This window comes from Stylophora pistillata, chromosome 1 (genome assembly GCF_964205215.1).
Source record: "Stylophora pistillata chromosome 1, jaStyPist1.2, whole genome shotgun sequence".
Classification (NCBI taxonomy): domain Eukaryota; kingdom Metazoa; phylum Cnidaria; class Anthozoa; order Scleractinia; family Pocilloporidae; genus Stylophora; species Stylophora pistillata.
Window position 1 is genome coordinate 20963340 of NC_142519.1, and position 25205 is coordinate 20988544.

At 37.0% G+C, this 25205-nt stretch overlaps 1 protein-coding gene and 2 long non-coding RNA genes across 3 annotated transcripts; 2 read left to right on the plus strand and 1 right to left on the minus strand.

Moving 5' to 3' along the window:
* Positions 1–1446: 1446 nt before the first annotated feature.
* Positions 1447–20767, minus strand: LOC111329167 (uncharacterized). The gene is made up of 6 exons (XR_002694686.2): positions 20524–20767; positions 19698–19885; positions 19199–19357; positions 16565–16704; positions 15594–15805; positions 1447–2142 (listed from the first exon to the last, which is right to left on the minus strand). It is a non-coding gene; the product is annotated as an uncharacterized LOC111329167 (long non-coding RNA).
* Positions 2138–10797, plus strand: LOC148741623 (uncharacterized). The gene is made up of 3 exons (XR_015994823.1): positions 2138–4573; positions 6375–6464; positions 10304–10797. It is a non-coding gene; the product is annotated as an uncharacterized LOC148741623 (long non-coding RNA).
* Positions 20768–21357: 590 nt separating the features above from the next.
* On the plus strand, positions 21358–25202 carry LOC111329177 (uncharacterized). Its single transcript, XM_022933786.2, has 2 exons — positions 21358–23495; positions 24549–25202. The coding sequence occupies exon 1, from the start codon at positions 21467–21469 to the stop codon at positions 23471–23473; it is 2007 nt and encodes a 668-aa protein (XP_022789521.2). The 5' UTR covers positions 21358–21466; the 3' UTR covers positions 23474–23495; positions 24549–25202.
* Positions 25203–25205: the final 3 nt, after the last annotated feature.

Genomic DNA, 25205 nt, shown 5'->3' on the forward strand with positions numbered 1-25205 from the left:
AAGTAGCACCACAGTTTCTCTAGAATTCTACCCCTTTATTCATTTGTCCCCTGTTATGTCGTGTACAGGACGCGCACAGTAGTCAAGATGTAACTGACTGTTACTCCCACCTCATTGAATGTTTAGATGATGCTTCATTAACAGGGAAAAAGTTCAAAATTGCTTAACATAATATTTCTCAAAATCCACGAGTGGATTTTAAACGTTTTAATGTGAATACACACTCTTGTAGGCACACACTTACGGACCAATGAAAGCCCATGTAGTATCTAATGTCATGTTTCCATCATCGATTCTGGCCAATGATCACGACACTTCACTTAATTTTCACTAGTTTATTTACAAATGACTTAATACCCGCAAGATTTTCGTATAACTCCACGCTCATTACGCAGACAGCTCTTAGACAAGTAAAAGACAACAATGGCAAATACAATGGATTACCTTTGGGACTACGGCTTCGATTTAGAATAGTATGCGGTTGCACGAAAATCATTCCAGATTCCTTTCAATAAAACTATTCGCCCGTTCAACTGCTTGAAACTGCTAACAAAGTATGTCTAGGTGTCCTATGTTCAAACAGGACTGTCCGCCATGTTGGACTGGACATTGCGCGACAGTCAAGAAACATCATTAAAAGCCTTGGAAACTCATCATCCGTGATGATTCACACCGTTTAACTATTTCTCACCTACCTAAATAGGAAAAAGAAGATTTAGTGCATCTTGACTTCAACAGCTTCCTAGAGATTTTAGCTAGAAAACACCTAAGAATTCTTTTTCCCTGTCAAACTTCGTAACCTCGTTCCAGGTTATTTCGGCCACTTCTAGAACGCCTGACAATTATGATACCTGATCCAAGTGAGCCTCTCAATGAGTTGTTGGTTCTGACTTTTTCAGTTAAAGAAAATCTTATCTGCTGCAACAAAGATAGCGGACAGTTATGTACGTGTGAGTACAGAACTTTGAAAAATGTTTGTTTATGTGGGAATTCGGATTGTTATTCTGTTATTTTTCACTTTGTCACTCTGTAAAGTGAAGATTTTCCTTATTTTCGTCCATCGATTTTTCTTTGGATGAAATGTTATTGATTAAATTGTCTTTTTATGTATAGATAAATTACGATTTGATTTCTTAGGAAATAACTTGGGGTTGTATATATGCCACTTTCTTTTCAATGATCAGGAAATATATGAAAAACGTTTAATTTCTGTGAGTCAGTCATGAATGTGAAGGAGATGTCTGCACGCAGGCAAAGTCCTGAAGTCACAAATTCTCATGGAAGATTACCTAAGCTGGAAAATAATTATAAAAGTCAATATGAAATGTTAAGATCTGTTTTTGCTTCTGCAGAGCACAGTTTTCTATCTGTATTTTATACAGACCAAGTTTTTCCTTTACAGTATGTAATTTCCATTAGTTTCTGCATATAGACACATACAATCCGCAAGTCCTCCTTTCACTCTGAAGAAGGGCTAATGCTCAAAAAGTCAGCTTAAAAACTTGAAACTCAGTAAATTAGCAACTCAGACCAAAATTACCTAAAACACCACAGCTCTACCCCCTTTTTCTTTTAAGTGAGTTGAGTGAAATTAAACCCAGCAGTCATTTTTCTGTAATGTTGTTTTCTATTATTATTATTGAAAAATAATCAGTCTCCTTGTAGGCTTTTCAAGTTTTGAATAGAGCAACTTGCACTGATGAAGGGTGTCATAACAAAACCAATCTTGCAATCACAACACATTGTACTGACTGTTGATAAAATGTGAGGCAACTGTCAACCAAAGCCCAGTAGGTGACCCTTATTACACTGTACATCACTGAAATGCTAACCATAGGCAATTAAATTGCAGTTTTGTTAAATCACAGGTAGCCTAAGCGTACTGTGTGACTTTGGGGTGTAAAGTATATTGATGGTTAAATAACTAACATATTAAGATCAAATTTCAAGCATATGTGTGGGCTGTTAAAAAAAGGACAAATTTAAAAAAAAAACTAAGAAAAAATTTAGAAGGATAATGAAAGCAAGGAATAAAACATGCAAAGTCTCCTTACCTTTTTTCCGTAGCTGCTTCGTTGCGAACGGTCGTTTTAACGCTGTTTTGGCGACTTGCTTTGTAACGCGTGCGGTGTCAACAGTCAACTGTAAGATAGGAAAAATTATAAAAAAAAATTACGAAAAAATTAAAAAGGAAAATAAAAGCGAGGAATATATCGTATGAAGTCTCCTTTCCTTTTTTCCGTAGCTTCTTTGTTGTTTACAGTCCATTTAACGCCATTTTGGCGACCTTCTTTGCAACGCGTGTGGTGCTACCGGTCAACTGTGTATAAACAAGTCGACAAAACAACGTTAAAACGACCGTTGGCAACAAAGCGACTATGGAAAAAAGGTATAAGGAGACTTTGCATGTTTTATTCCTTGCTTTTATTATCCTTCTAAATTTTTTCTTAATTTTTTTTTTAATTTGTCCTTTGTTAACGGCCCACATGTATGCTTGAAATTTGATCTTAATAATTATGTTAGTTATTACCATCAACGTACTTTACACCCCAAAGTCACACAGTACACTTGGGCCACCTGTGGTTAAATGATCAATGGGCAAAATATTACCTATTCAATCACAGCAGATTCATCACCAATCCATATTGTTGAATATTCCCACTAGTAAAAATTAAATGAACTTCATTGGTGATGCACTGGAGTGCAAACAAACTTTTTAACTTTTTACTTTTATCTTGAAATTTATCTCTTTGTGGCTGATGCACTAGCCAATATATGCATTTTGTTTGGATTGAGTTGTTATCATTCCTTGTCAAGAATTTAAAATGCCTTTATGATTGCACCTTTTGACAGGAAAATAACCAAATAAAACTTATTTCATAAAAAAAAAATTGTAAAACAAACAGCTTACTTAAATGCAAATAACATTCTGATAAAGACTCCCTTAAGTTTTTAAAACTGTTGCACAATGATAAATTGTCATGCCTTGGAAGCTTTTATTTTTAATTTTTCTAAAGGTACCATAAAATTCTTCTAAGAAGCCCTGAAGGGGTGAAGGGGTTGTGACAAAGATAAAAAAAAAAAACATCTTTTGCAGTAATCTTAGCAGGTTGTATACAGCAGATTGAAATGCTTCTCTGATTTACTGTTTCTAAATCAAACATTCAAATATTAAGACTAAAGGAAGGCCTGATAAAGAGATTAATTATGAGACCCTGTGTCCCTACTCACACAGTTGCATAGAAAACCATAGTCTGAAAGCTGATGTGTGCAGGGGCAGAGCAAAAAACTATCTAGTTCTGCACCCACATTACTATATATAGCTTTGTTGCAAGGAACAAAGAAAATATTTCAAAAGGTCGTATTTTTCAATGAATGGTGAGTTTCTTGTACTGTCTTGAAAATGAAAAAAAAATTAATTGTCAAATGTTTTGTGAGCACCTATTGCATCCTATACTTAGGTTGAAAAAGAATTTTCCAGGTTTCAACACATAATGGTGATATAAAATGTTTATGTTTATGTTTATTGACTGAGTTTAGTCAGGCTAGATAGGAAAATATTTTACTCTTCGACATGATGTGCAAACCTCACTGCACTTGGTTTGTGCATCATGACCTTAATTGAGCCAAATATTTCACCATATGCCCCCTCCCACACAATTAATAAGTTCGTAGTAGTACATGTTGGTGTCAGGGACTCTCCCAGTGATACATACCACAGAATTTTTAAACACTGAAGGTGTGACCCTCACCACACAACATTTCTGGCACTGAAGCTGTGCTGTTTAGAAGGTGTCATCAATGTACGTAGTCAATTGATAATTTGAATGTGTGTCAGACATGACACTTTTTCTGACCTGGGGGACAGAAAAGTGTATGGAAGCATCATGCATTCTCCCTCGGCAGGAAAACACAACAATATAATAAAATCACAGGCCATTTCAACCACAGGTTCTCCTTTGCAAATTACAGAACCCCCTGTTTGTTTTGCAAATTACAGATTTCTCAATTTGCAAACTGTTCATATGCAGCTTAGGCAAAATTCAGCTTATTGTTTATCCTTTGTCTTTGACGTATTTCGGCGACATGGTTGCGGACTCAAGTTCTGTAAAATACCTCTAATTCGAAATGTTTTGGGAAACGAAAGAACAGATTGGTATTACGAGCAGTTAAAGTAAAGGGTTAAAGCAGGTTCTAAATGATTAAGTCTAAAATCAGCCTACAGCAAGTCGCCGTCCCAGTATCTTTGTAAAATTTAACGGAAGTTTACGAAGTACTATTCGATAGTTTTCGCCGGGTCAGAAAAATGATTTGAATTACAAATAATTTTGAAACATTTTCATATTTGAGATCAGGCTTGCACGTGGAAAGACCTTACGAGCTCTAAGAAATGTCAGCGTGTTTTTCAGCTTCTCTGAGGCCAGGAAATACTTCATTTCAATCCAAATACATTGGATATTGTCCGTTCTGTCAAGGCAGGAGAGTATTTCCTCGAGGTCGCTGAACCAAGGGGTTTGAATTCAACGACGAAGATGGACAGGTAGAGTTGTCATGATGTCACGACTTTTTCAAGGTAAATACGGCCTACGTATAGATATAGTTTTGATAGAAATACAGTGTTCGTGTTTCTCGTAGTTGCTCTAGTAAAATTAGAACTAAGAGTTAAACGTAAAAGAGAGGAGCATGTTATACAGAGTGCAGTTTAAGACAAATCTCCAGTCGTGATTGCCATGTCAGTTCTTAATGAACCAAGTGATTTTCTGGGCAGCAGCGAAATGTAAACTGCGATGAGACACTACCCCAACTGATATTCGGTTTATGACTTATTTATTTTTATTCCCTCACTTATAATTATTCTGTACACATTTTTTTTTATGTAAGTATTACCACGTTAAATTTGTTTTATCCCGCCTGATATTTCTCCTGCTCCGATCTCCGCCAGCGAAAGGAAAGTCGAGTCGCCTAAAATTTTCGACGTACAATCGGTGCTCTGGATCAATGAATGAATGAATCAATTTATTATTGACATGACGAGGGTGAGGTTGCCCTTAAATCTGAGCAAGAGGCTCATTTGTAAAACGTATGACAACCCTGGTGGAATTATCAGATCTTGTGAACTTGGTGACGATAATTAACGCTTACAGTGGTTCTCTCCTCTCGGGTTCATTAAAAATTGTTACAAATTGACTTGTCAGAGACAGTTGATAAAACGCTTAGGGGTAACTTGTTTTGAGCTAGCATCTCGTATATAAATGTTGAACATAAATGTATCTGACTGTATTAGGAGTTTTCAGTTCTCTGAAAACTATCTTCCTTCACTCGACACATACTGGGTAAGGGATAAAGGGACTCCTACCAACTTTTCCTTTTTCTTTCCAAACGTCACTTGTTACTCCATTAAGCCATGAAGTGAAGATGTGTGTGTAAGTATTCTCATATATATCAGTGGCGTCCATTTGACGCGAAAATGTGCTTGGATAATTGTCCACGGACAAGAGGAAAACTGTGAGCTTCGAGAAAAGAAATTTCCTGTTGCCTTCGTTCAATCAGAGACTTTTAAATTTTCAATCGATAATGTGATGGCTCTAATTGACTCTTGCGATTCCGACATTGATCTTCATCACTCACAATAGCGAACGATCTAACGTGGAACGACCATGTAACTGAGATAACCAAAAAGGCTAACAAGAGACTCAACTTCCTAACTCAGTTAAAGAGAGCGGGAGTTCCGAAACAAGATCTAGCACTAATCTACGTATCATACGTGAGATCTGTTATTGATTATGCAGCACCTGTCTTTTTTAACGGTCTCCCCCAGAACTTAAAGAAAGAGCTGGTACGGCTCGGGTAAAGAGCAATATCAATAATAACCTCAGGAAAGTGCAACTCGGCAATAGAGGTGGGGTTAACACCCATTTTGGAGCATTGTTACGTACTATGTAGCAGGCTTTTTGATAACCTTGTCAGTGATCCAAACCATAAATTGAAGGCGCTCCTTCCACCAGACCATGTCAACTCACGCTATAACCTAAGAAAACAGCGCCTTTTTAATATGCCAAAGCTTTGCACGAACAGAACAAGTATATGCGATGTCGAAACAGTCCGGGCTGTAGTTTTATCCCATTTATATTCATGCTTTATATTTTAACGTATTTATATGAATATGTTGTATAGAATTTTTTAATATTATCTTAAAAATCAGTTTTTGATATATTATCTAGGATTCATTTGTAATTTTCAAGTATTATAAAGTTTTTGTAAATAATTGCGTAATTCAGCCTTTGACTGCGATGCAGTTTTAATAAACTATCTATCTATCCATCGATATAAGTACGAACGTTTTTACAATACAATAAATGTTTCTTATTTCTCAGGACATGTGGACAGCGTCAGGAATAGGATGAGGTTATCACTAAATCAAGAAATTCAAGAGAAGAAAGGAAAACAAAACAACTTCCCCAAACGTGAGTTATTTACTTGTTTGTTTTTTATGAATTCGCTCTCTGTGACTGTCAGTCCGGTCGGCTGCATGGTCTGTAATGAACGCTTTAACCTGGATTTATCGAATGTCTGAAATTCAAAAGCACAATGATTCTGTTTTCTTTACTTTTTTTATTTCTGGCGAATCTCTCTTTGATCAAGATGATTTTCAGTCGTTTACAACACTGCTAGGTTGATGAATTTAAACTGCCTAGTTGTTTCTGTTGATGTTAAATCACTAGAGTGACAAAAAAACGTCTAGTCCTTGTTAAGCTCTTGACGTTAATACCAAATTCATTGTGTTTAAAAGTCGATAATTCTTAAACATGACCCAAGGGTTGTTTTAAGATCGCACCAAAAAATTGATGTTCGCATGATGATTTTTCAAAATTAGATCTTGTGTATTTCTTTCAATAAGAACTTTGATGGTGTAAATGTCTAATACTCTAAAAATTGCTATTTCTCATTTCTTTTTTCGAATTCTATTTGTAAACCTCTGAGTTTCATTGTGTAGTATTTTTTGGACAAAATTAAGATTTTCTCACTTCATTCAATTTAATAAATCGACAGTGGTTTAGCGTAGTCTGTACTACAATCGACAGCGATATTCGTCATCTCGGTGACCAAAATGTTGTGGACTCGCGAGGTGCAGGGGAAAACAATTCCCTGGATTATTATCATATGATCTGAAGTGGGTAAACAAAACATTTAAGTTACTGAAAGAGGTCTATAGTCAAGTATTCAGTCCTTAACGTCTAAAGCAAACTTAAACAACATGCTCCAAAAGTAGAGACGTCTTCGCAAATAGTTATTAACTGATTTAGATTTACTGAATCAAAATCCAAAAAGGTTTTGTAGGTTAACTTTTAATATCCCAGCTCTTGAGGCTGAAAACACAATTTCAAAGAGCTTGCTCTTAAAATAGATATTATTTTCTCGAATTTTATTCTTGAGTTTATCATCAAGCGATATAGAATTAGCCCATTTAGCCCATGATGCAAACACCAAATTAAAAGAATGTGCCCCAAGAATTAAACATTCTTGTTACGCCGCAAAATGTAATTATCGCCAAAAAATGTAATACTGACGCAAATTGCAAACTAAGGCAAAATGTACGAAATAATATCGACGCAAAATATAATAACTTTTTAACGCGAGATGTAATAACTTCTTTAACGCATTGTGTGACAACGCAAAATGTATTAGCTTTCGTATGACCTCTATTCTCTTAAGTTAATTGTGTTACCCATAGTAAGCAGGGTTCCCTCGCTTCTGAATTAATACCGAAATATCTTTCAATTCGGTTACTTTGAAGATTCTTTTAACGATTACAAGTTATTTCTCTTTTTCTGTTTAAAGAGAATGTTACGCAAATTTCGTTCTCCTGACATCTGTAGAAAAATATACATTGTCACTTTTTACGACGCCAAACAGTAATCATTTAAGTGTAAACGTGGCCTATACTTAGAATTGTTTTCAGGCAAGCAGAAACACTCCAGCACCTAGTAACAGTAATCAAGCAAGTGAGCACAGGCCAAAATGGTGAAAACCTACCAAACGTTTCGTCGTCATTCACATGGTCTGTTTGAACCCTGACATCCTTGAGGCAGTTATATGACAAACGTTACGCCTGTATCCTTATATGCGTCTGCCCTTGAGAGATGTTTTCTAATGAACCCCCTCTCCTCCCCCTTCATTGATAAGCTAATTATGACGGTGCAAGAGAGAAAAATAAAGATGTATCAACTTTTTTAACTTTTTACAAGACAGTGAATAATAAGAACAATATGTGTCAAAGAGGGAAGGTTTTTTTTGTGCTTACACCTGGTAAGATTTTATCGTTTTTACAAGACTGAGGGTGGTAAAGGGGGGGTGGTCAAGATCACGTTTCACGGAAAATAAATTGGTCCTTTCACAATTCACGGGAAATAACATCACTGTCGAAACTACAACCAAAATCACGGTTCACGACGAATTAAATACTTCTTTCTCATTTCACGGAGATTTATTTTGGAAAATCACAATTCACGGCTACTAATGAAATCGCGTTTCACGGGGAAAAAATAGGCCATTCACGAATCACGAAAATACCCTTTACCATCCTCAAGACTGTCCTTTTAATTTCTACGTTAGCTTAGTCCTCTTTTTCCGCCCTGGAACAAGCTGTGTAGTGATGCATAATATCTTCGTTAAAAAAATAAGCGAACTCGCTTTTAATCGGAGGAGCAACGTTGGTTAATCTTTACTTTATTATGAGGTATCCCTGGAAAGAAAACAGCAAGACCCTCCATCCTCATAGAGAATCTGCTTGAATACACATGACTTTCGCATTTCGCCGCTGACCTTTGATATAGTATTTCAATTTCACTTACTTGTATCACATTTTGAGTTTTTCGATTATCCGTTAGAAAACTTATTACATTTTTCGTCGAGTAATTTATTACATTTTAAGTTGAAGTTATTACGTTTTGCGCTAGTACTACATTTTGGTGCGATTATTTCATCTTGCGGCGTAAAAATTCTTAGACGATTTTAACATTGACGTCGTGACTAGAACAAAATAAAAACCAGTTGCTTCTTTAAAACTAATTATCCTATTTCTATGCACGATTGGTATGTTTTTTCCGTGCCTTTCAATCTATTTTCTTGTGTTACATTGTAAAATTGCGTCCTGAATATCGTAGTCTTGGTAGGTACTAAACTGAAAGCCGCGAAGTTTATTGAATTTATAGTGTTGCCGAATTGGTTTTCATTGAAAAAACATTTTTGTGCTGTCACTGAAATCCATAGACCCCTTTCAGGTCTCAAGGGAATTCCAGCTCTATATTTTGTACATCTGCGTGTGTATAAGGGAAGTTCTTTAGAGTATTATCACATGACCTGAATGGGTAAACAAATTAATGCAAATTACAGTAAATCACAGTAAATCATTTATTAAATATTATGAGACACTTGTTTTAAATTCCTCCGTCTCGCTTTTTTATCACTTCTTTCCATGGACGTTTTATCTCTTTAAATCGCCGAATAAAAGGATCAGTTATCGAATTAATTTGGTAACACGTTCAAAACAAATTGTTTAGTACGATTCGATTTGCTTTTAGCGACTATTTGCCACAGCACAGAAACCTTAATCTGTAATCTGTCACCTGTCACCTGTCACCTTGGTCAGATTTCGGTATCTTGGTATTACATCGTGTTGTCAAGCAAAATTTTCGCTAAAAATTAAGTGTCGTTTAATTATCATGGAAATATTATATACAATTTTAAGGTGAAACGAAAAGCTTGCGAAACTTATAACATTCTATGAAGATTATTATTATTATCTAAAATATGGACTGAGAAAAACACGGTTGTTGGTTGCTTGAAAGATTTATACAGACGAAACAAGCGATAGGAAACATAAGAATTGAATTGTAGTTGAATCACCATTCATTCACTCATTATTATTCACATTCGGCATGATGGATCTCGGGAATTGCCAGCGAACGTTTAGATTTTTTGCTTGTTTGCTTGTTGTCCTTGCATGCAAAATGATGACCTGTTCACTCAGATATAAAGAACTCAATACCTTAACGCAAGTAGAAAAGGTGAGAATTTGATTCACGAGAACATTCAACGGCTTCCATATTGAATTTATCGATAAATCCAGGTTGTTCACGTTTACATGTACGGAGCAATTCAAGACTGTACAATTTAAATACTGATTTGTTCTTATTTTACATCGCGTAATAGTTTTAACATTTGGGTTTGTAATACCAATCCACACTTAATTATTACGGCTTGATCAATTGTTAATAGATTGTTTCTTTTCATTTTCTTGCAGATCGACTGAAATACGAACGTAAAAGACAAGGTTCATTCAGAAGTCTAAAGCATATCTAGCGCATTTCTCTCAAGTATAGAGGTTTTGCATGGCAGCCATGTTGCATTGCAGGAACAATGAAAATATTTCAAACCAAGAGACGTCTATACACTAAAATCAACAACTTTAAGGCAAATGTTAGTTCACAATTTTGTTGGACTTTGAAAAATTTTTGTCGGCCTAATACTCATGGCATGCTCTGTTTAAACCCAAAATTTTCCCACGGAAAAACTTAGAAAAATACGGGTGCTTATACTACGCATGCGCCATTCTTTTATTTGAACTGCAAGTTACATCTGTTTAAATGTGGTGATTTTTCCCGCCAAAAGACGTGAAAAAATACGCATGCGCCAATATTTTTTTTTTCATGTTATCGTTTGCTATTAGTAAACAACAAAGTGTTCGATTTTCTCTGTTTATTGTCTTTCATTTTTAATAAAGCATTTAATTAATTATTAAGTGATTTTCAATTGAACAATGAAAAGGGTGTCAAGAAAAAATTTTTCGTATATATACTAAGACTTTTGGCGGGAAAATTTGTACCAGTTTGCACAGAGTTTCCCCTGGCAACATTTTCGGCAAAAATTTTAACAGAGCATCCTTCAAAATTTCCCGCCAAAAAGTATATGGACAGCATTTCGTGCAAAAAAGATGAAAGTAAACACCAATTTATCTTCTCCGATAAAAAAAATTACTCGACAAAGTTTTTCCCCTAACCGTTTTTGAATTTCAATTGTTTGCACGAGATGATGTGTGGAAGTTCCCAACGAAAAAAAAATCACAGCAAGTTATAGCAAGTCCAATCGGAAGAGTTAAATTTGTAGTCAAACTTTTGATTATTTACTACCTCACATTTTGCTTTTAGAATCAATTTCTTTTTAATTCTATAACTTGCCGCGATGTTTTTCCGAAGAAAATGATCTTTGCAGTAAATGGTTTGAACCCGGGGGTAACATGTGAAGGTGTAGTCTGATCGTCCGGGTGAGTGTAGTCCTGAGAAGGACTGTTGTCGGTGGCAGTGACTGACGTTTCGACAACCTGTGCGGAAGTCATCATCAGAGTCAAGTGAATGATTGTTGTCAGTAGAATGTTCTTATTCCAGTTCGTGTGAAATGATCGGTTGGTTTTGCCGTGATGTTATTGGCTGTAAGACTCAAGTGACGTAAGTCGGTCGTGATTGGTCTGTTTCGGTCTGTCGGTAAAGTTAGGTTGTTCTTTTTCGGTCGTTTGTGATGTTTATGTCGTGAATGAGTCGTTTGTATGGGGCGGGTAGTTGTTGACATCTGTTTAGGGGAGTCTGTTCTAAGTTAGTAAACCAGCTTTCCAGAGTCAGTCGTTGAAAATAGTCAGTGCTGTAGGTTAGGCATTGCGCAGAGTCCCAGTCAATGTTGTGGTTGGTAAGTCGATGGTGTTCAGCAATGTGATTGCTGACATCACCTTTCCTCGTCGCCCGTCTGTGTTCAGTCAGTCTTGTTGTGAGGTTTCTGCCAGTCTCACCGATGTAGTCATTCACTTGACTCTGATGATGACTTCCGCACAGGTTGTCGAAACGTCAGTCACTGCCACCGACAACAGTCCTTCTCAGGACTACGCTCACCCGGACGATCAGACTACACCTTCACAAAACGATCTTTGGAGCCGAAAGTCTTCGAAAGTAACACAGGACAGGTCGATAAAGCACCGAAAAAAGATCAAAGGTGTTGAACTGAATTGGCAAGCCAATTTGAAAAATAAAATTGCATCATTGGTCGGAGCATACTCTTCATATTTGAATTTAGCTGCAGTGGTTCACACATTCTACAGTTAGGCTCCGCACATTTTAACGGCTTAATTCGCCCAGCAAAATGAAAAAAATATTGTTTCCGGTTTGGAGCAAACTCTTAGAATTTGATTTTAGCCATGAAGGCTTGAACACTTAAACCAAATCAGAAGTAATTTCAGAAAGAAAATTTGTAAAAAACTGTCGATTTTAGCCACAAGGGACAGATAGCAATGAGGCTCCACGTGTGTTACAATTGCAATGAATTCTTGCAGCAAATTGTTTGTTTTATTGTGATTAAAGACTGAATTTTTGCCAAGGTGCTTTCCAGTATTCCTGTGTTACACTGAGAGACTGCCGAGAAGATATTTATTCCACTTAAAATAAAGAGCAAATGAATTATCTACTTTACTATTTTAAAACCAAATGTCTGGCCTGAACAGCATCAGGTGATTTCTTTTTCGAGCGTGACTAGATTTAAAATGTAATTGGATTACTTGATAGTTCGTCTTGAAGAAACAACAGTATCTAAACAAGCAAAAAGTCAACCATACTGATAAAACACTTGAAAAGGTTCTAGCTCTTTTAGGCGAGAAAAAGTAAAACCGAGCCTTTGATTTTGATACAACTGCTTTGCATTTTTAGTACGTACTTCGCCATGTTAAAATCAACGTGCTTTCTATGCAAATTTCAATCAATTGATATCAAAAAAAGAAAAAATACACGTACCTTACCAAAATTTCAAATCGCTATAAGGAAATAACAGTACAGTTTCTTCAATTTTCTTGTTCGTCCAATAATACTAAGAGACTATAATACTCCTTTATAACATCTAACATTGACAAGATTTACGAGTAACTTCGTATTTCGTATAGTCGAAACATCTGTTAATATTTAAGACCAAAATTCCTCAACTTCGTACTTCATTATGCATACAATTGATTAATAAAAAGAATTGCTGAAGCCTTTGGGAGCAATGTTTTGTTTGAAAAAGTGTGGTAACAGAAGCCTTCCCCTAACGTTTGCCATCGTTTTATGGGTCGCTTAATACTCAAAAGATTGGCCTTATTCGCGTAATTTTCGTGTTAACTATTTTTTTCAAATAGAAGTGAAGTAATTTTTTATAGAATGTATTCTACTCGAAATGTCACAACCCTTATTTTTTTGGAGAACTTATTCTGGTCGTTATTTCGATTTGATCGTGTCCGGAAGAAGCTCTTTGGCATTTCTATCGAATAAATTCCACACGAAACATGAAAACCTACATTTCTTCGTCATTTTTACTGGTCCGTATTTCGATTTGATTTGTGTATAGGAAAGGCTCTGCGGCACTTCTATCGATCGAATGATTCTAAAAAAAGGAAACTGAATTCTACATTCTTCAACGATCTATACTGGTCTACACAACGATATTTCTACAGCTTTTCCATCGAATTCTACACGAAATATGGAAACCTATTGAGTTTTTCGGCGATTAACGCTGGTCTACATAAGGTAAATTTTGATTTGATCTGTCTCTAAAAACACCTCTACGGTATTTCTGTTGAATAAATTATTCTCAAAATTAGAAAACCTACATTCCTTCACCAATTTATTCTGGTCTACCATAAAAGTATAAAAAGATTCTTCGGAATTTCTATCGAATGAAAACAAATCGAAATAATTTTTTTCGACGATTTACTGGTATACATAACGATAAATTTCGATTGGATCCGTCTCTAAAAGCACCCCTACGGCATTTCTATAGAATAAATTATTCTCAAAATTAGAAAACCTATATTCCTTCACCCTTCACCAATTTATTCTGGTCTACCATAAAAGTAAATCTCAATTTGATCAGGTTCTGACAAACTCTACAAAGTTTCTAACGAATGAAAATCGTTATTTCTTCGTCAATTTCTACTGGTCGACCTAACAGTAAATTTCGATTCGATCTGTGTCTGGTAGAAGCCGCGCGGCATTTTTAAACAAATAAATTCTTCCTCCATTTCTTCTTCAATTTATACTGGTCTACGTAACAGATTTCAATTTGTTCTGGGTCGAGGAATAGGTAATACAGCATTTCTATCGAATGAATTCTAGTCAAAATATGAAAACATACTAGAAAATTTTCCTAGGCAATTCTATTAAATGAGCTATAATTGAAATGTTAAAACGGTACCTTTTTTGGCTATTTACATACGGAAAATTTCAATTTGAGGAGTGTCTAAGGAAAAGTTCCACTCGAAATATTGAAACCTTCATTTCTTCTCCAATTTATATTATTCTACATAACGGTAAATTTCGATTTGATCTGTTTCTAGCAAAAGCTCCGCGGCATTTTCTACTGAGTGTTCAAACGAGGTCAAAATATGATTGTCTAAATGGCGGCAAATTTTGATTTAATCGGCTTCTAGAAAAAAGCTCTTGACCAGGCATTTGAGTTTTAAATGTAACTTCTACATAAAGACTAACCTCCGTTGATAACACAAAGTAGTGGATATCAGTTTTAAGATGGCACTGTAGCGTTTTTTTTTTCATGCATGACGAACAAATGCTTCTTCTTCGAACGAGTGCAACTTTGAAGAAATAAATTTGGAAAGAGTACCATTTAACCCCATACATTAAATATGCATTCCACTTCTTTGTCTTTCACGATAAAACTTTAAAAACAAAGTCTACTAGTCTGAATGCATAATTAATGTATGGGGTTATAATTATGGTACTTTTGCCATAGATTTAATTTCAGTTCAAATCGAGAATGAATTTTCAGTTGGATAGTATGTTTTGAGCTAACGTTTTCTGTAAGTAGAATTTTGTAGTTCTAGTGTAATCGTCTGCGTGAGTTTGAACCCTAAAAGGCCTGTTATTGAAATTAGTTGATTGGCCTGAGCGTATAGAGTCGTTTTGCAGTAAGGTGAATGGCTGTCAGACTAAATTGGAGTTCGCCAGTAGATCAGTTGGTAAGGTTAGTTGATTCTGTTCTGTTAGGTCTGTCCAAAGCGGTCTTGTCTTAATTTGTCGCCAAGGTTTTCAAAGTCAGTTGGTTATAGTACTGTACGTAGGTGGAACATTGAGCACTTTACCAGTCAGTAGTGTGGTCTGAATATTGGTGCTGTTCACAAATTCAAATTTTGAAAAGAATAAAACCGGAATTTTATTCAGTCTTTGTCCGAGGTCTTTTGTTAGAGTGCCACCTTAACTAATATCACCTTATTGCGACATCAGCTGGGGTACAAGTGTGATGCAAACTGTTTCAGCAAACATTATAAGGAGCGACTTAGACTTCGAAATAAACGATTTCAGTTGTAGCTGTCTGTGGCCAGGTTCAAATCAATTTCCAGATATTACTTTGGTTATTTCTATGGAATGAACTCGTACGAGATAAACTGCACCGAATTACAACTTTTAGTTCGAATAAATCATGCGGTCGCTCAAGGCTTGCTTAACACTGAATTCGCATCATAACAAACTATTTCAAAAATGGTGGCTAACTGAGAACTATTTGCTTACCAGGAATCCAGTTGAGCCCACTCCGAGATTCTTCAGGAAAGAATTAAGACCTCGTACTATAATAAGGCCTAAAGAGAGCCACATTTTTGCTATTGTTACTCGATGAATTCAAAATTCTTATCTCTGCAGTATCCACAAACAATTCAGTCATTCCAGTTTATCCTCTTGACCAGAATCTTTGTCCCTCAACCCTTCTGACAACTTTGCTTCTTCTGAAAATATAAATTATGAATGTGATTAGGGAATGCTTATACTGTCTCAGAACGAAGATGCACGATCTTTTCACCTTAAAAATTTAAGTTTTACATAATTTCTTCGCACTAGAGCCCAATCGTAGAAGAAAGGTAAGACACCGAAACGTTACGAAATATAAAAGTTCAGTAAAGCAAAGGGCAACGACTTATTGAATAAGATTCGTCACATTTCACGTGAAAAGCTAAGAAAACAGCTAGGTGGACAGTTACGAAAACTCCTCTTGTTTCCTCATGTAGTTTTTCGTCTCCGGCATGAAGAAATAGATCCTCACAAGACAACCTTTCTTAGAGATGAGAATTAAATTTTTTTTCGCGTCCTAACCGCTTTTTTTAAATACAAAACATTCACACTCGCTATGAATAATAATTTTTAGCGCAATCTATAGCTAATTACATATGAATAAAAGAGTGGTGCGTACTGAGAATAACGATCTAAACAATTATGGACTAATTGCGATATGCAATGGCATATTGCAACACTTCCTTAAATTCTTTATTCAAGGATTTACAAGAAGATAGCCCTGAATTTCTCTTAGAAGATGTAGAATCATAGGTTCTGCTTTTCTCGAACCTAACACCTTGATTCAAACAAGCTTCGTGTTGGAGAGGCCCTCCGACAAAGCAACCGACTCGCGTTTAGTCATTTAATCGAGACATTACGATAAGTTTAGCTCTCTGAAGAAATTTAAAACAATATTTTCTCGGAGAAATACTCACCTCGTTTTTTTATTAACACCAGCCTGAGACTGGCTCCTGTTACTTTTCTGTAATGGTCGAACGTCTTCTTTCCAGAGCGCAACGTTATTTTCAGTACTTCAGAAGGTACGTCTTCACTCTTGGACAGGCAATGTGGTTTGCTGCAAATTCACAATTCCTAATGAATATGGATTAGCAGTTGCAGCCAATAATTGACTGATACGTCACTGGTGCGTGGTTTGCACACTTAGGAGCCAGTAGAGAATCAAGGGGAAAGATAAACATTGTGTGAGATGAATAGGCATGTGAGAAGATAGAAATAATTAGCGTTAACTGCACTGCGACAAGAAAAAATCAAATTGGAAAATCTTTCAAAAAATTCATTTGAAGCGTTGTGAGGCTCAAAGTCTTAGAGCTTAATTCGCACGATATCTTTATAACCCCATAATTCATTATTCATTTCCTTTATTATTGTTTTTTTCAATCAAAGAAAGATCGCAAAATGATAGTTTATCTTTGGAAATGATGCTTTATTTTTCCAACACTTATTTTATCAAAAGAATTTAATAAAATAAGAGTCGCAAATTCTAATGAAATAAAAGGAAACAAAGCCTTATGTTTGCGTGGCTTTTATGAATGAAGTAATGTAGGGTAGAGTTCTAAAGGGTGAGGGAAGGTATGGAGTGTGCGGGGTATCATCGCTCGACATTCTACTCTTAGTGTTCTTTCTTTCATGTCGACGAATCCTGGGGAAACCTGGAAAATCTGAAAATCTGTGGACGTTATTACGCGAAATTCAAAAAATTAAAAAGTGATAATAGACTGATGATTGATTGAGACTTTATGCCCATACTGACATCTAATTTCTCCCTGCAATATCATCCCTGAATCACACATTCAGGTCACAAGAATAACCGGGAAATGATCTCCAACAAACGGATTCAAAGCTCTTGATTGTTGAACAAATTCTCCTTGTCAGCAGCTTAGGAAATGTATGAATAACAGTATTGAGAATGTACATATTGAGGGTGAGATGTAAAGGGTTGATGCCAAGCGAAAGTTTTCGATTATGACTAAACAGAACACCGGCTGTATCATATCTTGGCTCGTGGAAACGTTTTCCAGTTTTACAAATAGCTCTCATCTGGAGGATTGCACTTGTTTTAGCCTTGGTGGTATTTTAGCTGATGTGTATCAGCATGGTGTACATCAGTAACGAAATCTGAACCATTCAGTATCAAAACACTCGGGCTCATACCTCAAGGTGGATATCCACTCCCTTCTATAGTCAGTGAAATTGAATTAAAATAGTGAAAACGTAGCCTGAATCTAATGCGCTTCCTCCTCAACACCATCAATAACAGAAGCTTTTGGGGAAGAATCCATAGTTTTTTCGTTTCAATCCATTTGATACCAGCCTCATGAGTTTTGGATATCTATGAATGTCTAGGTTTTAGAAGACAGAAAGATGATATTTTGGTAAGACATTGTTTGCTCCTCGCAAGATAATATATTTATTGCGGTAAAGTTAAGAACATCTTTCCATCTATCAGAGAATATTCGCAACAGCTGAAATATGATTTAGAAGTGGCAAAAAATACTTTATACACTTTAATTGCTCTATAGTATGGCTATACCCCGATCTTATGCCTCTGAAATTCCAAGTTTACTCAACTCTGCACTTTTGAATCCCTCTCCAGCAATTACTTTTGTCTATCCCACTCACGTTTTAGCCTTTTATGATTGTTAATATGTTATGAATAAATTCTCTTTTTTGTTCCTTTTGGAAAATAATGTGTCTTCTATGTGTATGTGTTTTCAACAGTATCACTTTGTAAGTAGCGTAAGTACCAATAGATATAAGTATTGTAATGCAATCTAGGCTGTATGTAGAGAACTTCTGTGTAAGTATCTTTAATGTAGTTAATGTAAGTATTGTAAGTAGTGTACTTTGGTTATAGTAAAAATTGAAGAAAAAAAATCAACGAAAGAAGCGGGTATTTTGATTTTTTTTATTCATTTTTCCGTTTACCTCACAATAATCATATTTAAACCTCAGTTAAAAACACATACGAGGGACTTAGTGAATTTTTTGCTATCGGAGAAACATTTGTAAATATTTTAGGTATAAGAACATGAAGAAAAAAAACCTGGTATTTTCAAAACAAAACTTCCTCGTATAGCTTTAAAAGTGAACCAAATGATCTCCTAAGTTCAATGAATTTCCCCGACGAGAAACTAAAGTTATCAATATCATTACTTCCAATATAAATGCCAAAGTCAACACTTTATTAAAAGTTCTCTTGTTTTTGACAATATTATTCAATTCGACCAGACGTCGCACGCGCAGCACGCTGTTTAGTTATGCCAAAGAAACGCCCCACGAAGAATGGCTGATAAATCTGCCAGGAAATCTACATGAAAGACTCAGTCTCTGAACTTGATTTGTTGCTCTTCACCAGTACAAAACAAACCTGTTTACCACAGGATATCAGTGGCAAGATTTAACAGCTGTTTAAATTTAGCGTCAACTCATAGAAAATCAATAGATAGCGGAACTATGCACTCGACGCTGTTTTCCAATGATAAAACCCAGGCTCATTTGGAAGGAAGCTTGTTGTTAGTTATAGAAGGGAAATTAACTATCATGCCAACCTTTTCGCTGGCGGGTGCCCAACAAATTTTCCACCATAACCCAACATTGTTACTTTAGTGTATTCAGTAAAAACTGAAGCTTTGAGGGTCAGCTCATCTGTAGGATCCGAGACCAAGTAGAGGACAATTGCACACACGGTCCCATGTTTGGACGTATATCTAGCGATAACAAAACAAAAAAAAAAGTCATTCAACTTGATATTTTAAACGAGAACTTTAATGGGCACGAAAAAATTTTAAAAGACACAACTTGTACCATCTTCAGTTTAGCGAAAATTAACATATAATAAACCGTATGACCAAAAAAAAGCTAACATTTTTATAAAACCCAAGTTGGCACACATCAAGCCGACAAAAAAAAAAAGACTTCAAACGGTTGTCTTCGAAACTCTAAGTGTGCTTCTAAAAAGAACACGGAAGTATTAGAGCGTAAGACCAGAAGCGTACTCGAACATTACAACTGACGAGTGTTTCTTTATTTCTCAGCGGCGTCGCTCACCTTTAGTTTAAGCCTACCAAACATCCATGTCAACTGTGTTCTTCTGAGCTCTCCAAGCTTGCTGCTTTAAAAAGCTTCCCCATTTACAGACAGCCAATTCTCCCATCTGACGCAATCTCTCCTCAATAGCCGGTATATTGCGATTGTCTGCCGTTGGGCCAACATTCAACAACATGTTCACTCCACAGCTGAAGCGAAAGGATGAGAGAAGATTAACATCCTAATTAGAGTCAACATGTTGCAAATTTTAAGGGAGCGATTTCCTACTATGACCAGAAAAAAGAACTTAGTTGTTGAGTATCCATCTATGTCCACACTTAGGGAAAATCACAAAACTTTGCCTTTCCTGAATCAAACGATAAATTACCGACGGTTAAACTACACGATATGTTTCATTACGATCACTATTGTCAGTATCCTCCTGTTCACCCCAAAAAAAGCCGCCCTAAGTGTCCTGCTGTTATAAAGCACTAAAAATCCTAAAGGATGAGTTCTTGCTGTCAATAATTATTTGACTTTGAGATTCAGCGGAAGAAATTTAGTGTTCTCAGAGCAAAATATAAAATTTATAGGGTTGGTACCTGTTACTCAGTCTCTGACAGATGCTAATATCTTTTGTTTTGCATTTATCGCGCCTCAACTTTACTTTTACCATCATAATGAATCCAATTAAAAAGCAATTTTTGGACAATTTGTTTTATGACTTTGTCCTGCCGATTTGTGAAGAAGCATGTCAGTATGTTGGTGTACCCGTAATCCCATGAAGTTAACTTAATCGTCTTTTGAAAATAAGAAAAAGGTTTGCTTTGAAAACAAATCAGATTACCTGCTTCTTTTCTCTTCATAAGATTGTCACTACAAAGCGTTTTCTATCCTCATTGTCGATTAGTGTTGTGATTCTAGGTTCGTTTTTCTAGCTTTTTTCGTTGAAATAATAAAAGCTACCTGAGGTTACCTGTAAACACTGTGAGAAAACTTCGCTTCAGTAGTCACGACTACTGCAGGAAGAATCGTCAAAACATGAAAATTGGTTGTTTAGTCTGCAATTGTTTGGACGTAATGAGCCGTGTGAAGAATCTACTGATGTTTTGAAAGCGACTTTGTCTGGCTAAAGTTGTGCAAACAGTAGCATCTCACGCCAAATTTCTTCCTTTTATTTTTTTTACCAATGTATTTAAACGAACCTAGAAGGAAAGGTTTAAGGTGACCTTCAGATAATTTCGGGTTCATTGCAGGAAAGCTGCTGCCTTAAAACCTGTCACTATAACTTTGGTTAAATTATACTACGCATAAAACAAGGAAAATATGTCCAAGACGATAAAATCAGGAAAGGAAAGTATCGGTCCATATATTCAGTGTACTGGATGCCAAAAATAAAAAAGATTTAACACTGTAATTACATGGTAGTCACAATGATTAAAACTACGCGTGAAAAATTTATTGAACTTTTATTTGTTCACTGATTAGCGTGACCACCATCCTTCCAGTTAGAAGAAGACTTTCGTAAGTATACCTGCTGTTTGAGAAACAAACGCTGGTGGTTCTATTCAATTATGTGACACTGTCATAAACTCCTATTCTTCCGTGAAAAACTAATTGCCACGTGCGATGAGATGATAAAAGATTAAATCATGGCAAGAATTCCCTCGGAGTGAAGTAATCTCCGTTTGACCACTAAGACCATCGACAGATCACTTGTGTTTTGGTTTATTGTTCTTAAACAGAATCTAGAGGGGCCGTATTTGTTTACAAGTTTACTTTTCCCCGACATGGTGGCCTCTCGGGGATTATGGCTTTGTCTACTAGGGATGTTATTATTTAGTTTTTCCTCTAGCGTGTTTTCAAGAGGAGTTAAAAGTAAACGAAGCCCACGCAAGAATTCCGTTCGTTACACTGTCCACGAAAAACCGCCAGAGCTGGTTGTAAATGCTGACCCCGAAGGAGTAAAAGTTCAAGCTAAGCCTTCAAAACTTCAAGTCATTGCTTACCCTCACCTACAGGGATTTCATCCATACGAGCATACGGCAGTATTAGGTCCACATAGTCCACCAGTGAATATTGGACCAAATGCACCTCCGGTTCACATTGGACCTCATGTACCAGCTGTTCATCTTAGTCCCAGGGTTCCAAGTCTTCACTACGGAACAAACGCTCCTCTTCTTCACGTCAGGCCTCATGTGCCTTTTGTTCATATGACGCCCCCAGTCCACGGCATAAACGCTCTTACCGGTCCTCCAGTGCACGTTATGTCACCATCTACAGTATATCATCAACCACCGATTGTTTTTCATCAGCCACACTTTCAATATCCTGGATACGGTGGTTTTGGTGGATTTTCAGGCTATGGAGGCTTTGGGTATGGTGGCTATGGTGGCTATGGTGGTGGACCTGGTTTCTATGGGCGCTCCACTATACCTGAAAATGATGAAGAGGACGACGACGATGATTATAATGTTGATAACAATAACGATGGCAACGACTCTAAGAACGACGAGGGCGAAGCTCATGAACATCACAAGCACAAGGGAAAATCGAAGCGCGAAGTTGTTTCACAGAAAGTCAAGCGCCAGTGGTTTGGGTGGCATCCGTTCCCACATACAGTTAATGTAGGACCTCACACTCCACCCATTCACGTTGGACCTCATTATCCCCCGGTTCATATCGGGCCTCACGTCCCTGCAGTTCATATAGGACCTCATGTTCCAGTCATAAACGTCCCATCCCATGTCCCAGCGATTCATGTACGTCCCCATGTTCCTGCTGTGCATTTAGGACCGCCTGTTCCTATCATTAATGCCGGAAACCACTTCCCAGCGGTGCATGTCACTTCTCCACCCACGATCTACCACCGTCCTCCTATTGTCATTCACCAACCTCATATCGTCCATCCTTATGGCGGATGGAAGAAACGCTCAAAGATCGCCCAAGCTGTTAAATCTAAAAAGGAGAGTTCTACGAAGGAAGTTAAAGCAGAGGAGCAAAGCAGTGGTGATGAAGACCCAAAACAGGAAGAAGAAAAGCCACAGGAAACCCCCGCCTCCGAGCAATTCAGTGGTGAACCAGAACAAAGTAGTGGACAACCACCACATGCAGACGAGGAAAAGCAAGTCAACGTAAAATCTACCCATGAAAGAACAAGGCGACAGATGTTTTCTAATGCCAACTCCGGACCAAATGGCGACTCAGTGATATTTGTCCATCCAAATGAACACAATGCGGCAAGTCCTGCAGGATTGGGTGACCTGGCAGGTGGCCATGGTAACCCTTTGGAAGGCGGTAACCCAGCAGAAGGGTTTGGGGATCTTTCCTCGAAGGCCTTCGGAGATGGATTTAACCCTAGTTCGTTAGCAGAGGGTGGACAAGGAGGAGAGTTGGGCGCTGGTGGTGATAGCCTTGCTGGACTCGCAGGAGCAAGCCTCGGTGGAGCAGCAGGCCTGGCTGGAAACGAAGCTCCCCCTATGGGGGCCAATAGCTTCTCTGACGCTGGAGGGCTGGGAGGTCTCGGCGGACAAGGAGGTCTTGGTGGACAGGGAGGTCTTGGAGGACAGGGTGCTCCAGAAGAGCTTCCTGGTGGTCTTGCAGGTCTAGGTGGGGCCATGGGATCGCCAATGGGTGGGGGTCTTGGCGGAGAAGAAGCTAGGTCGGCGGTTCCTCGCTCTAGTATCCCTGGAAGACTAAGAAAGATAACCAGAGGGTACCTCACACGAAACCCTCTTGACAATGGAGCAAATGCTCCCATTGTCAAGAAAACGTACATTCCACGACCAGGACAATAACAATTCGACGCTGAATAAACAGGTAAGTGAAAGATGTTAGCTTCAAGCAGAGCTATTCCTTGCCTATCTGTTAAAAAAGATAACAGGTCCTGGTTGCGGTTGTTGAATTTAAAAAGCTACGATTAATTTTTACTTCTACTGTGGTTTTATTCAGCTTCCATTTGGAGTACTATCTTATGTGAATGGGTGATAGAACATTCTTATGTATCCTCCTATTTTCTGCGTGATTTTTTACTACATTCTTATCTGAAACATTTCCTTAATAATACTGCTGATGTTAGAGAAAACGATCTGAAGTAAGACTGAAACAATTGCTCTCAACAGTTGAAGAGTAACACAGCTTTTTTTTTTAAAAAAAAAAAAACCGCGCAACCGAATCCTGAAGACTAAACCAGACCATTAATGCGTGCTTTAGGACCTGTTGCACAAATTACCGCCTATGAACTTCGATGGCAGCCTTTTCCTCTTTAAGTTAAACATTTATCAAGAAGGCGAGAATCGCTCTTTTTATGACTTTTAACAGGACTTCTCAAAGAAAATTGTTAAACCCTTTCTTAGAATTCCTCGAACGCTGTGTTGTACACGCAAACATTTGAAAATAATTTGATTAAAGGAAATAAAGAGTGGTCAGGAGGATGCAGATTTTTTGGGAGGCGGGGTAGATCTCGTCGATATGAATATGTTCTGTAAAGTGAAGCGACGAAATCACTTCACTTCAAACAAACTTGGGTACTTTGAGTACCTTAATTATTCATCAAAAGAATTGTTCGCAATACAAAAGAAACGATGGCACTACCAAGTGAGTTGGTGCTCGATAGTACAATAGTTTCAGTTGGTTGTGCATTTATTTTTTGTTCAACTTTAACTCGCCAGCCCCATTCAGCAACGTTCTTTAATCTTTTTGTACGCTATAACGGGATTTGAATTATTTAATCAGTTTGTAAGACCTCGTTAATTTTCGGTAGAGAACGAGAACAGTCTTTGAGGATAGACCTTTTTGGAGATCTACTTTTACTGCTTCTCGATTGTAGCTTTAAATTAGTGACCAATAACTTCATTTTGTTTGTATTTACAGAAATTGCACCATGGAAGTGCAAGCACCAGTGACCATATTTAAAGATGCTCTACGATCAAAGGAATGATTTTATGCGATTCCAAAAGACTAAAAAAGGAATTTCCTTTCAATCCCAGCGGAATTGACTGCTGACAACTTGAATGCGAAAAGCGTCCTCGTTTGATATGTTCCGTATGTAGGTAGCAGGCCGTGTTGTGTCCATGAGTATGGGCAGACTACATTAGTTGGTTACTTTTCCAATGATCTCTATCCTCAAACGAAGTTATTCATTTTGTTTTAAGCGATTGTGAAAATAAAATTGAAGATTTGTTGAGATAATTGCTTCCATTATGTGGGTTACATCTGCCTGACTTGCAGACTCGTATTCACACTTCGAGTTCCAAAAGTGATTGACTCTTACAATGTGGTTAAAACTCAATATCAAGATGACTATACGTGTATATAAAAGAAAAAGGAATTTTATGCAAAGAGGCAAAATTGCTATGAAACAAAATAAAATTCATGGAACTAAAATACATGGAAATGGAAAGTGTTCATGGGGAATTGGCAGTCAGATCCCGGGTATTAGCGAGATGATAATGAGAAGATCTGCCTTTTTTCTTGACTTGAGAAAAATAAAAAAAATGTATAAATAAAGGAATTGAATCATAGAAAGCG

Excerpts from the sequence above, each read along its gene's own strand:
- LOC111329177 (XM_022933786.2), top strand. The coding sequence starts at position 21,467 with ATGGTGGCCTCTCGGGGATTATGGCTTTGTCTACTAGGGATGTTATTA.